General features: G+C 41.5%; 1 protein-coding gene across 5 annotated transcripts in view; it reads right to left on the bottom strand.

The window, feature by feature from the left end:
- Positions 1–14,387, bottom strand: part of ADAT2 (adenosine deaminase tRNA specific 2) — a 113,908-nt gene that overhangs the window by 83,476 nt on the left and 16,045 nt on the right. For 3 of the 5 annotated variants that reach the window (XR_009005198.1, XR_009005199.1, XR_009005200.1), the window contains exons 4-6: positions 12,940–13,046; positions 8,449–8,521; positions 8,226–8,340 (exon numbers count right to left, since the gene is read on the bottom strand). Coding sequence is in view for 1 of the 5 variants with exons in the window: in XM_007171319.3 (XP_007171381.2) it covers positions 8,297–8,340; positions 8,449–8,521; positions 12,940–13,046 (224 nt within the window). In the remaining 4 variants the exon portion in view is untranslated. The other 2 variants (XR_009005201.1, XM_007171319.3) reach the window with 2 other exon arrangements.

Genomic DNA, 14,387 nt, shown 5'->3' with positions numbered 1-14,387 from the left:
CTGTGCTGACCACAAGCCTAGGACTCCTCCAGACCAGCAACTTTGCAGCAAACACACATGATGAATGGTGTATGGACACACACCCGTGGGCGTTCCCAGGATCACGCACGACTCCCTGAGTGCTGGCTTTGACCCCACCCTTTCTCCAAAACAAGAAAGCATGGCACAATATTAGATGAGAGAGAGAGCATAATCGGGAAAGGCTTGAATCCACTCTAAGGTATGCTTTGAACAAAAATAAATAATTCAGAGACGTCAGCACATTATTAAGAAAAAAATGGACTGAAACATTTCACAGAGTTGCGACACCACGTTGAGAACTGCTGCCTTTGACACGAAGCTGCCTGGGACACCGGACACTTGTCACACAAGTTGACAGCAACTGATCAGTCTCGAGGGCTACCCTGACTGGCTGTCTACCACCGTGCTGCCCTTTCTCCGTAGCGAACAGACCCACACCTATGATCGTACGGAGTGATGATTAAGAGCATGTACTTCTGTATATAAAATAGATAAACAACAAGGACCAACTGTATAGCACAGGAAACTATATTCAGTATCTTGTAATAACCTATAATGGAGAAGAATCTAAAAAAGAATAGATATAAATATAGATATATAGAGATATATAGATATATCTGAATCACTTTGCTGTACACCTGAAAGTAACACAACATTGTAAATTAACTACAATTCAATTTTTTTAAATGGTTAAAAAATAGGGCTTCCCTGGTGGCGCAGTGGTTGAGAGTCTGCCTGCCAATGCAGGGGACACGGGTTCGAGCCCTGGTCTGGGAAGATCCCACATGCCGTGGAGCAACTGGGCCCGTGAGCCACAATTACTGAGCCTGCGCGTCTGGAGCCTGTGCTCCGCAACAAGAGAGGCCGCGATAGTGAGAGGCCCGCGCACCGCGATGAAGAGTGGCCCCCGCTTGCCACAACTAGAGAAAGCCCTCGCACAGAAACGAAAACCCAACACAGCCATAAGTAAATAAATAAATAAATAAATAAAATTTAAAAAAAAAATAAAATAAAATCTAGGAAAATAAATGTGAAAATCGAAACCTTTAAAAAAAAAAAAGCACGCACTCTGGAGACAGCCTGCCTGAATTCAAATCCTAATTTCGCAGTTTTTCGCTCTTCATTAGGGCTGTTCACAAATACTCCCATTCTCCTCCTCCTGAGGTAGATGGTGGCTTACATTTCCTGCCACCTTGAAGTTGGGCGTGTCTGTGTGACTTACTTTAATTCCTATGTGAGAAGTGATGATTCACTTCTGAGCAAAAGTCAGTAAGCCCGGGCTTCCCTGGTGGCGCAGTGGTTGAGAATCTGCCTGCCAATGCAGGGGACACGAGTTCGAGCCCTGGTCTGGGAAGATCCCACATGCCGCGGAGCAACTAGGCCCGTGAGCTGCAACTACTGAGCCTGCGCGTCTGAAGCCTGTGCTCCACAACAAGAGAGGCCACAATAGTGAGAGGCCCGCGCACCGCGATGAAGAGTGGCCCCCGCTTGCCGCAACTAGAGAAAGCCCTCGCACAGAAACGAAGACCCAACATAGCAATCAATCAATCAATCTTTAAAAGAAAAAGTCAGTAAGCCCTCCTTACTCGAGTGGCCCAAGGTCCAGCAGTATAGGACTCACCCGGAAGCTTGCTAGAAATGCAGAATCTCAGGCCCCAGACCTCCTGATTCGCGATGTGTACTTCACAAGCTCCCCAGGCCGTGCACACGCACATTCGAGTGGGAAGCCCTGCTCCAAAGCAAGAGCCCTGCTTGCCACTTGCTCATCTCCCTGCCACCGTGACTGATGATGTCCCAGACGGTGGCCTAAGCCCTTGGCCTGACCTGAGATGGACAAGAAGTAAAGCACGAGAGAATCAAAGCTTTGTTCTAAGCCACTAAAACGTGAGGGCTGTTCCTGTGGCATAAACAAGCCTATTCGGGTACAATCACTTAGTGCTCTGCGACCCTGGACAGGTCACTTAACCTCTCTGTGCCTCAGTTTCCTTGATGTAAAACGGAGATGATAACAGTACTGATTCTTAGGGCTGATGTGAGGATTACTGAGGTAACATATGAATAGAGCCTGGCACACATTCAATGTAAATAAATGTTAGCGTCTGTTACTGACACATCCCGTGCCCACAACTCAAATCTTGCCTAGTGATGTGTGATTCCTCAGGGACAGTAGGATCAGAACCTTTGCCCCCTGGCAATCCCCTACCCCAAACCACTCATACTCCAGGACGAGTATGAAATCACTCACATCAGAAAGAGAATGAAAAATGACTCCTCCTCGGAAAGAAGTAGGGGATCTTTGTAACCTGGCCCAAGCATCCCTGGCCTGGATCTTCACATCGCTGCCTTTCCCCTACTCTAATATCGCATTGCAGCCCTCACCCTCTCACCTGCCTTCCCAAATCCTACTTGCCTTTCAGGGCAGAGCTAGTGTCCCTCCTTCTCCATGAAGTCTGCCTCAAAGACTTCTTTACTATACAGTTTAGGATTAAGACATAGTATCTGCCTATTATGCATAAGGCTTTGCCCTGAACTCAATGCTGGGTTAAAACACACACACACACACACACACACAATACCTAATAAATGTTTATTTTTTGTCTTTTCTAGCCTGTTCCCCAAGAAAACTGGCAAAGGCACAGTGATGGGGATGGTATAGAGGTAGTTTCTGTTTAAGTCCTGCTTTTTAAAAGGGTCCAATAGATTTCTGACATTATAGTAACTGTCTTAAAAGTGATAAATACTTGATAACATTTTTTATATGATGATCATGAATAAAATGGGCTTTTTTAGTCTAAACCCAAATAAAATGATAAATTATCTTTTCTCCTTGCCACTCCCTTAAAGTGTATGTAAGGAAACAAACTATTCTAAGCCAGGGTAAATATTTTAGTGTCCTGGATCTCTCTTTCATATTCATAAACCGACTTGAAAAAAGAATCACGGTACCGAAGCGATTCACCACAGCTGCGCAATGAACCACATGACTCAGTTCCAAAGTCACAGAACTTGAATAAGCACCTTAGAAATCCAACCTCAACATTTCATATTCTCTAGACCAGGGGGCAGCAAACATTTTCTTAAAGGGCCAGACACTGGACATTTTAGGCTGTGGGAACCACCGGTCTCTGTCACCGCCACTCGACTCTGCCACTATAGCACAGAAGCAGCCCCAGACGATACAGACACAAATGGGCACTGCTATGTTCCAACCAAACTTAATTTATGGACACTGACCTTTGAATTTCACATGTTCACGGGTCACTAAAATCTCCTTTTGATTTTTTTTCAACCATTTAAAAATGTAAAACCATTTTCAACCTGTGAGCTGTTCCCAAACAGCCAGCAAGCAGGGTGTGCCGGCTCCTGCTCCAGACCCCCAGGTTCATGCTTCTTCAACCGCAGCACAAAGTCTCCCTGGTAGTCATGGATACATGGTATGGAGCCCAGTGGTCACTTAAAAATCAGGTGAGAAATAATCCCACGAGCCCGTTTTTATTAGCTCAACTTGAAAAAGCAAAGATCCTAAAGATGTCAAACTTTTGCCGGAACATATGCCAGTCTTACCACAAAAATAACGTCACCCATCACCCCTTTCCTCACCACACACAATTAACAGTTCACGGAGTAAGAAAAGAGTTGGCCGTTGCCTTCATAGATGAAGTCAATGTTGTCTCACTCCTTTGCCAAAAGGCAGGGAAGGCAGTTCCTGACGGCTCTTCTCCCCAGGGCTATTCAAGGCCAGTTGATGCAGAATGACTAGGAAGGACAAGCTTTGGCTTCAACGTGGATTTTTAACCAGGAATCTCACTACTTTAAAAAAGATGTTTAATTTTTTTTTCAAAAAGAGCCTTGGCTTTTGCTATTTTTACTGACAGTCATTTTGAAAGTAGCAGTGCTTAAAACATTTTAAGTCTAGATATCTCTATGGAAACCCAAGAGAATTCACATTTTATGGCCAAATGACTACCTACCTAGATCCTCTCGGATCACTATAGGCCATCTGTGAAATCAGAAACATCTTAGACCTATTTTTCCAAAACTCTATCTTATCAGATATATAATTAAATTGGTATAATTATTAGTTTTGCTGAGGAAAAGATAAGGAGAGAACTTATTTCTGAGGCTGCCTTTTGATTTTTAAGACATCCCTATTTAAAATATTATTAGGAAAAGAATTTTGTAAAGAATTTTATAAATTTTGGCAGACGTAATAAAAGAGGAAGAACGCAATCAAATAATTTAACAGTTGCTTTGAAATATATGTCATTAATTTTTCTTCCCCCTCCTTTCCATCAATGTTGAATACATTTTCTTTTAAAAAATGTCACAGTTCCTCTCCCCAGACTGCATATTCTTTGCAAGGGAGGGGAGAAAAAACAATAATTATTTGGCGAAGAAATCAGATAACACTTTCACCAGGTGACCAAAATTAACATCACCAGCGAAGGACAGATGGCCTTTAGGGGCCTCCAGATGCCACACTCTGAGAAGAACATAACATCACCTAGAATGCATAACCTGAATCTAATCATGAGGAAACACCATTATAAAAAAATAAAAAGGGCTTCCCTGGTGGCGCAGTGGTTGAGAATCTGCCTGCCAATGCAGGGGACACGGGTTCGATCCCTGGTCTGGGAAGATCCCACATGCCGCGGAGCAACTAGGCCCGTGAGCCACAATTACTGAGCCTGCGCGTCTGGAGCCTGTGCTCCGCAACAAGAGAGGTCGCGATAGTGAGAGGCCCGCGCACTGCGATGAAGAATGGCCCCCACTTGCCGCAACTGGAGAAAGCCCTCACACAGAAACCAAGACCCAACACAGCCAAAAATAAATAAATAAATAAATAAAATATTTAAAAAAATACTTTAAAAATAAAAAATAAAAAAAATAAAAAGAAAGGAGGTGGGGCAGAAGGGTTGTATTATTTTTAAAATGTCAATGTCGCAAAAGACAAAGAAAGGCTGTGGAAATGTTCTAGAATAAAAGAAGCTAAAGATACATGAAAATCAAATGCAATATGTGACCTTACAATGGATCTGATATTGCAGGGGGGTGGGGAAAATTCTCTAAAGGAGGTGAAGGGGTCAACAGACAAAACTGGAATACAAATGGTATATTAAAGTATTGTAACAATATTAAATTTACTGACGTCAGTAACTATACCATGATTATATGAGAATTATATAAGAATGTATGATGTATATAACTTTCTACTAAATGGTTCAGAAAAACATATATTGATATATATGTATTTTATATATATATATTTATATATACGTATTTTTTACAGAGAGAATAATATATATCAAATGATAAATCTAAAGGTATAAAATGTTAATAGGTTTAAGGAATAAGGGATATATAGGTATTTCTGCAACTTTTCTCTAAGTTTGAAGTTATTTCCAAATAGAGTTTAAAGAAAAATTAACAGTTCTTGCCTACGTTGGAGTTCTTGGCTATCTATTTTCTCTCCATGATATTCCAAATACAACACAGTATGGGAGACTGCCAAGTCACAAGAAAGCACAGATATTTTAACATGATCTTTTATCAGTGACTGAAGGTGCCAAAGCATTACACACCACCCATTCTCAGCAGAGTCCGGTGCACAGACCAGTAAACATTGGGTACTCCAGCAACTTAGATGCAATCATTTCCCACTAATTTCTCCAAACAAGGCTGTGATTCTAAAACCTCTGTGCATCCCACAACTTGCAGGATTATGTCATACACAAAACAAGCCTCTCAGCTGGTCTCTTTGACACACTCCATCAGTATCAATCACTTGGATTCAATCTTTCTAACTGCAGCATTTCAATATTTTAAGCCACGTCTAAGTAGCTAGAGAATGTGCTACTCAGGAAGCAGGATCACGTCATCATACATCCTCAACTCCTCACCACCACTGCTTAACTGCTGTCAAAATCCCACAGCCTTCACATCTGTGAGCCCACAATGGCCCTGTATCAGTGCTGGAGGTGCTGACCTCCCATCTTCAGTACTCCATCCAAACTGATTGTTCCCCAAAGCAATGGAGGGAACTGTGCCTAAGACCAAAAATTTAGGAGAGACTATTCTATAAGTCGATTACTGGAGAGAGAATCAAAAAAGTAATAACCAGAGTTAAAATTTTCAGCCATCCTTAGGAATTTGGAACACTTACCCATTCTCCAAAACACAGCAAAGACAGAACATATGTATAGCGGTAAGTCTTTTCTGTCCTTCCCTCTTTTTAGTTTTATTATTTTCTTGATCCTTTTAGTAGTGACTATCTCTGGGTTAAAATACCCAGGTACTATTTGGCTTTGGCTTTTTATCCCAGATATTCTCCTTATTATTAATTTTTCCCTAAATTTCAATCAATAATTTTATTTAACAAATATTTACCAAGAACCAACTTGACATAAGATGCTTGGCTGGACTTAAAGGGTGGTACTCCCCAGAAAAAAGTTCCCAGGGTTTTTAATCTACCAATAATCCCCAAGAAAATGACACGAAGACAATAAGTGCAATGAAGTATGCTTGCAGAAAAGCAAAAGCAGAAATGAATCATGACCAATGGCAAAAAGGAATAACCTAGTCAAAGCACTAAAATTTAATGAGAAGATCATTTTTAAAGTAGGTGAAATTGAAGGGAAGGTATATGTAACATTATTATAGATTTAAAATCATGCATATTCTTCTCCATAAAACTTCTCAAATGCAGATAAAAACACACATGTACAAAACCAAGCAATTATAAATCCTCTGAAGCATGTAACTGTGATCAACTGCTACTCTTGGCAATATAAAAATACTTTACCACAATTACATTCCAGCCTATAATGTAATTCAAAACAAACAAGTCAGAGACATCGCTCAAATGGCAGAACCAACAAATACAGATGCTTTGCATCAAGGAAATAAATCCACTGAAGAAATGCAACGGAGGAGCTGCCCTCCAGGGCCTGGAGCTGGGCTTCTGGTGGAACGGCGAGGCCCCCTTCTGGGCAGATGCAGAGCATCCCGGCATGGCTCTGCAAAGCTGCAGTTCATCAGAGGCAACCCCTGCCGCAGTCAGGAAGCATCAATACCTGGGACTTCCTGCTGTGGATACCCTTTGAGGGTTGTGCTCACACTTTCACATTTTAGTTTTGCTTTTTGTTTTGTTTTGTTTTTTGCCGCGCCACACGGCATGTAGGATCTTAGTTCCCTGACCAGGGAAGGAACCCTTGCCACCTGCAGTGCAAGTGAGGAGTCTTAACCACTGGACCTCCAGGGAAGTCCTTTTACATTTTAGATTTTAAACTCTAAATCTGGATTTTTATAAAGAGAAATAACTGTGTTTGATTTCAGATGAAACGAACCATAATTCTGCAACCAGCATTCCCACCACCAAATGGCATGCCCACCCCTTCTACCCTGTTCTGTTTCTTTTTGCCATAATTCTTATCACCCTCTAACATACTGTGTAATCTGTTATGTTCATTACCTGTCTCCTCCTCCTAGAATATGAGCTCCATGAGGGCAGGATTCTTTGTTTTGCTCACAGCTTCAGCGAACAAACAGAGCCTGGCACAGTATAGTTGCTCAATAACAAAGAAGGAGTTGTCCATTTATGCATTTCTTTTACTGTTAAGACTATTCATCTTCAAAGAAGGCATAAATAAGATTTTACAATAGCAGTAGGCTGTAATTTTTAAATGATACTTAAGCACTTGTTTTAACAGTACGTATTTTCTCTAAATGCTTTATAAAAGCAAAAATCTGCTCTAAGGACCATAGAATCACGGCCTATATGTATATGATTCATATACAATTTCCAAGGAAGTCACATCCTGCCCCCCACACCCTGGGAGAACATAGTGGCTGCCAAGAATGAAGGGTCCGAGTCTGAAAGGCCAGGCCTGGACCAGGTGTCCATAGGGCACCGTACTCCATGCAGACACACCAGGTAACTGAGTCCAGATATACACATCCTCTGAAAGTCAGCGCTTTCCTGGACCGAGCATAATGATTTTGGCAGGAAGAGCAGGCACTGCTTACTAATTTATAAAACGTCAATCTTTAATTTTTCCCCTTCTTAAAAATGTTCTTCCAGCTTGTGGAAAATCTAGGAGTTGTTTGCAGTTGTCAGACTTTTTAAAAGTGCTAATTTGTTCCCTTAACAGAGCAAATGATGAAAAACCATTTTCCCATGGATTAAGGACAATATATAAACATACGATTCAACAATGTCAACAGCTTTCTGTCCAAGGATGTCATCCAGGAGCACGAGTCTTTCATTAGAACAAGTTCAGGATTTCTGACATTCCTTTTTCCGAACCTTTGATTTTGGTGCTGTGAAAAGAATAGAAAAGAAAAAGAGAAAATGAAGAGGTAGGCCTGTGCAGACTCTCTTCGTACTGATTTAAGTGAAGTACATACATACAGTAGCGGAAAACTGACCATTTGGATTTTCTTGTTTGTAGAAGGTCTTTAACATCTCCACTGCTTCCTCAGCCCGATATCCAGGGATGCACTGATGAAACGAGAAAGCTGAGAATGAATGTAGGCCTAGGAAAATGTGTATTGTATCCCACACAAACTGCAATATATACATAATTATGTAAACACATTTCCAATGTTAACACGCCTTGTGGATATTAGTAACATGGGTAAGGAAGCATACTTCCAAAAAAAAAAATAGACATATGGTCTCAAACATCTCTCTCGATCAACTAATTATTATTTCTCAATCAACTACTGTGTGATCATAGTACAAATCACTAGCTATGTGATCTTGGGTAAGATACTTAAACTTTCTATGCTTCGGTTCCCTCATATGTAAAATACAGGGAATTATAGCAATTAACCCAAAAGGATTTTGTGAGGATTAAATGAGATTAGATAATATAACCCCTGTTAAATACCTGGCATATCATTAAGTGCTCACTAAGCACTAAGCTATTTTTTTTTTTTTTAATTTTATTTATTTATTTATTTATTTATTTTTGGCTGTGCTGGGTCTTCGGTTCGTGCGAGGGCTTTCTCTAGTTGCGGCAAGTGGGGGCCACTCTTCATCGCGGTGCGGGGACCGCTCTTCATCGCGGTGCGCGGGCCTTTCACTATCGCGGCCCCTCCCGTTGCGGGGCACAGGCTCCAGACGCGCAGGCTCAGCAGCTGTGGCTCACGGGCCCAGCTGCTCCGTGGCATGTGGGATCTTCCCAGACCAGGGCTCGAACCCGTGTCTCCTGCATTAGCAGGCAGATTCTCAACCACTGCGCCACCAGGGAAGCCCACTAAGCTATTTTTATCTGCTGTTCTTTACTGGTGGCCCATTAAGTGTTTGATTCTATAGAGCTAGGGTTGGCAGTCCACAGCTAGAAATGGTCAGCTAAGAATGGTTTTTATATTTTTAAAGGGTTAAAAAAATAAATAATATGTGACAGAGATGTAAGTGGCTCACAAAGGCTAAAATATTTACCCTCAGGCTCTTTAAAGAAAAAATCAGTCGATCTTTACCACAAAGGATTTTTTTTTTTTTAAGTGTTCAGTTTGTTCTATCTTTGGTAGATTCCTTCAGAGAAGTTATCAACATGTGAAAGAGTAAGAAATTGTAGTAACAGCAGGGGGATGAAACTTAAACTTGCCTTAACGATAGAGAATATTTTAAGAGTCAGCAGATCATCTCAGGGAAAGAGTAGGAATAGGCTTAGGTTGTGAGTGAGAAAACCAACTGATGGGGGTGGGGTGATTATTAAGGGAGTACAAGGAAAGAAATTAAAGCAATAAAAACGAAGTCAAAATATATAGGGCTTTGAAGGAGTTTGGACTTGATACGCCGCCCCCTTCGGAGGTGCAAGAAGTGATGCAATGAATGGAGGAGATTCCAGGGAATCTTCCATCTGGAAGCAGTGCCCAGGAGAGGACGGAGCCAGCACTGGGCCGGCGAGTGTGGTCCACTGCTCAAGATGAGCCTCCCTTTCTCTTGTGCTTCAGTTGGCTCCTGCCTGGGCCCACAAAGCCTGCATAAACCTTCCCCAGCAAAACAACCTGCTACAAGTTCGATGTTTTTGGATTCCACATGTAAGGGAGATCATACAGTATTTGTCTTTCTCTGGCTTATTTTGCTTAGCATAACACCCTTGAGGTCCAGCCATGCTGTTGAAAATGGCAGAATTTCCTTCTTTTTTTATAGCTGAATAATATTCATATATATGACCATATATACAATACTTTCTTTATAGAAACAGAGAGTAGAATGGTGGTTGACAGGGGTGGAGGGGGTGGGGGAAATGGGGAGACTTTGGTCAAAGGGTACAAACTGTCAGTTATAAGAAGAATAAGTTCCAGCATGGTGACTATAGAGAACAATATTGTATTGTATGCTTGAAAGTTGCTATGAGAGGGGAGCTTAAGTGTTCTCACCATAACGTAATAACAACAACAACAAAATAGTAGTTATGTGAAGTGAAGGATGTATGAACTAACCTTATTGTGGTATAAACATTTTGCTATATACGTGCATCAAATCATCACACTGTACACCTTATAATCACACAATGCTGTACGTCAATTATATCTCAATAAAGCTGGGAAAAAAAAAACCCCAATCATCTTCCTTCTACCCTGTCCCCCACGCAAGCTGATACCCTGCTCCTCCCAGAGAACATTCCCGAATCGTGGCCATCACTTTTGCGGCTCTCGGTTCCTCCTCAACCTCATCCTCACTGGCTTGTGCTCTCAGGATTGCCCTCTTAGATATCTCAAGGGCCCCTATTGACCAAAACACTGGTCTTTTCACTCTCCTCAACTCTCTGCAGTCGTGGAGACTACTGGCTACGCTTGCTTCTCTTTAGGACCCTCTCTTCCCTTGGCTTCTCAGTACTTCATCTTCTAACCATGTTGGTGAGTATGGCGTTTCCTACACTGTTCAGCGTTCCTGTCCCCCGGGTCCCCCACCTCTCCTCATTGTCTCAGGAGCACCCAGCTGCACTCTCCTCTCAGGTAAAGTCAGAACCTTGGTTTTCCACCTTGGCTGCTCAGTGGAATCACTTGGGAGCTCACTGAAAAAAATACCAATGCTCCCCCTCCCTCCACGGCTTCCGATTCAGTGGGTCTGGGGTGGGGTCCAAGCACAGGCTTGGGTCCAAGCTTTCCAGGTGATTCTAATGTGCACTCAGGGACCAGACCCATTGAGTTACAGGTGGAGAAGGAAACTGGATCCCTCTAAGCTACCAAGGTAATCTTTTTGGGCATCTAGTATAGCTACAAATTTGTGGCTTTAACAAAAAGCCCGTATTCTTATTAAAATAATTTTTTTACACAAGGCAGGTAAAGTAAATTAATCACCATCTTCTTTGAAAAGAATAGTTCTGTAGGTCTCCTCTATGAACTTTAATGTTGCTTATAATACAGTATTAAAAGAATCTATAATTCTGCAATACAAAAACAGCATCGCACCTCCCACAGATTCCCGCCTCACCCCTACCCACACCCTAAGCCAGCCAAATAAAGGAAGAAAACACAGCGTCCAGAAGCCTGGGGTATTGATAGTTTCTCTAGAATCTCAAAACACTGTAAAAAAAAACCCATATTTTGGCATCAAACCTGGAGATGTGGCTTCAAACCATGGCCATTCATTTTGATGGAGCCAATCTGGCCAGGTACACACACTGCAAGTGAACTTATTTTTTGGTTCAACCAGATCCTGTTGGACTCTGTGCAGGGACGTGCAGGAGAGGACGGTGTGCGCTCAATGTCACCGGCATGTTGGTCAAAAATGTTCCCCCATGTCTGATATCCAATAGCTCATCTTTGTTCTGCCCAGAAGCTTTGAGAAATTCTCTAGATCTTTCTCATAAATGAAGTAAAGTCAGCAATTCACTTGCAAAGAGTTATATAAGCAAAATTTGAGCTACTGATAGAAGCAACTGGAAAAAGCAAATCACTTTGCAGATTTTTTTAATGATCAAGTTAACTGTATTGCTTACTCTCCATCATTCTACTACAATTTCTTTTCTGATGTGATGTTAAAAGTCATCTATTCTCAAAAGTGCAGGAGTTGTTAAGAAAGCCAATGTTCAGCTGGGAAAACTCAAAATAGAATGTTTTCCAAATCTTGTTCTCAGTGGGATTCAGCCAAATTTAGCCCTTCATAGGTACTTAATAGTCTCCCAAGAATATCTGAGGTCTCTGTTGTTAACTACCCACCATGTCCAGCAATTTGTTAAGTCCTTTTCTTTTTAAAGCATAATACTTTTAGGATTAACCTTACATCTGGAGAAAAAAACAATCAAACCAGTTTATGGAAACTGGTATTTGTCTACAGACCAAATGCTGAAATATAAATTCCTACTGCTCATAGCCTTAAACATAAAAACTTTGGGAGAAGTGGCAAGGTTAAAGGGAAAGTAGAATTTCTAAGTGGATTCTTGGGCCTGGGGGAAATTTCAACATGAAAAAGGCAGGGAAAAAAAAAATAATGAAAACAGGTATTGATTGCTAGACACCAAAAATAGTACAGGGCAATCAAGCAAAACGACTGACTTTGTGCAAAATTATTGTAATTCACTGTAAATAGCATCTACTGTCACCGAGCCTCACACAAACTTGGTACAGCGTGGAGCCAGGCACACGCATGGATGGAGAACGCCCACAGTGGCAGGGTCCTCAAACATAGCTGAAGGCATGGGTGAAGACTGTTAGAGGAAAACTCAGAAGGCTGGGGACCCTCCTTCTGGAGGGATTCTGTTAATTAAGAGAGCTGAGCACTCACCTGGAAATGATTACCTGTTGTCTTACACTGAGGCATCAATGACCTTGACCAGAGGTCCCAAGAGCCCACCTGGTTCTAGCGTGGCTTCTTGGTGTACTGAGCACACGCTAACTATTTGCAAGCGCATAGTGAGATCACAGTAATTAGAAAAAAAGAAAAAGTATAACAGTTCATGTTACCTGAAATGGTCTCCCAGTATTCGGTAGATCAGCAGAGGCAATATCTAGAACAGAGCCACAACCACCAAATCGTTCATTCTGACAGCCATAGACAACCAGCGGGATTTCTAAGGAAGAATTAAGGTCCTACAAAGAGTGTGCAGTTCAAGTGCCTATCGTGACAAAACTAGGGTGGGTTTATACCAGCTAGCCTGGAGAGGAAAGCCCATGCTACTCTTAAAAACAATTAAACTGGGACTTCCCTGGTGGTGCAGTAGTTAAGAATCCACCTGCCAATGCAGGGGACACGGGTTCGATCCCTGGTCCAGGAAGATCCCACGTGCCGCAGAGCAACTAAGCCCGTACGCCACAACTACTGAGCCTGCGCTCTAGAGCCCGCGAGCCACAACTACTGAGCCCGCGTGCCACAACTACTGAAGCCCGCACGCCTAGAGCCCATGCTCCACAACGAGAAGCCACTGCAATGAGAAGCCCGCTCACCACAACAAAGAATAGCCCCCGCTCGCCAAAACTAGAGAAAGCCTGCATGCAGCAGCAAAGACCCAACGCAGCCAAAAAATAAATTATCAAAAAAATAGCCACACTTATTAAAAAAAAATTAAACTTAGGCTTCATCTTAAAAATCCAGTTACACAATCCAGTTACACAAAAGAAAGAGATTTAAAGAATATAGAAACTAATGTGTCACAACTGCAAACGTAATGAAAACTGACTGTGTAGCTGCTGAATGCTCAGAGCTCGGTGCTCTCTCTGATCTTTCCTAGATGATTTTTTGGAATCATCAGAGAATTGGAGCCAGAAAGGAGGCAGGAGTTTAATCCAGGGATTTTCACCTCTTAAAAATAGCAGATTTTTCCCTGTTCTTTCCTCAAACAAATACAACCTGTGACCTAGTACAAACCAGACTAAAGCAGAGCCACTCTGTAAGGCAGGATGGGCAGAGAGCTTATAAAGTGGAAATTGTACATATTTTCATACTCAAAACCCTCTCTATTATTTTTAAAGTGATTAAATGATTCACACACACAGCAAAATAAGTACATAAAAATATGCAAGTATGAAATTGAGTTGTTGAATTATCAAATAATTTTTTAAAAGATCTTTAGAGGTTAACTCGCTGTATTCAGTATTTGTGTCGCTTATTCTGTGAAAGACAGAATTCAAAGAGCTGTAACTTTATCAATTTCCCATTTATTTACAATTATAGTATCATAAATGATTTGTTTTTTACTTCATATTTACTTCTGACTTAACATTTTTCAAGCCTTCTATGTAATAGGTATTCATGGCAAAAATAAACAATGAAAACATATTAACAGAGAAAGAAAAATTTTAAATCACCTATAATCTCTTCACTAAAGGCAAAACAGATGCATAGTCTTCAGATCTTTTCCTATGCACGCTGTTTTATAATCTAATTTATGGTTTATCTTTACACGACAGTTTGT

This window comes from Balaenoptera acutorostrata, chromosome 14 (genome assembly GCF_949987535.1).
Source record: "Balaenoptera acutorostrata chromosome 14, mBalAcu1.1, whole genome shotgun sequence".
NCBI lineage: Eukaryota > Metazoa > Chordata > Mammalia > Artiodactyla > Balaenopteridae > Balaenoptera > Balaenoptera acutorostrata.
The sequence above is the reverse complement of the archived record's forward strand: the minus strand, read 5'-3'. Positions and strand labels throughout refer to the sequence as shown.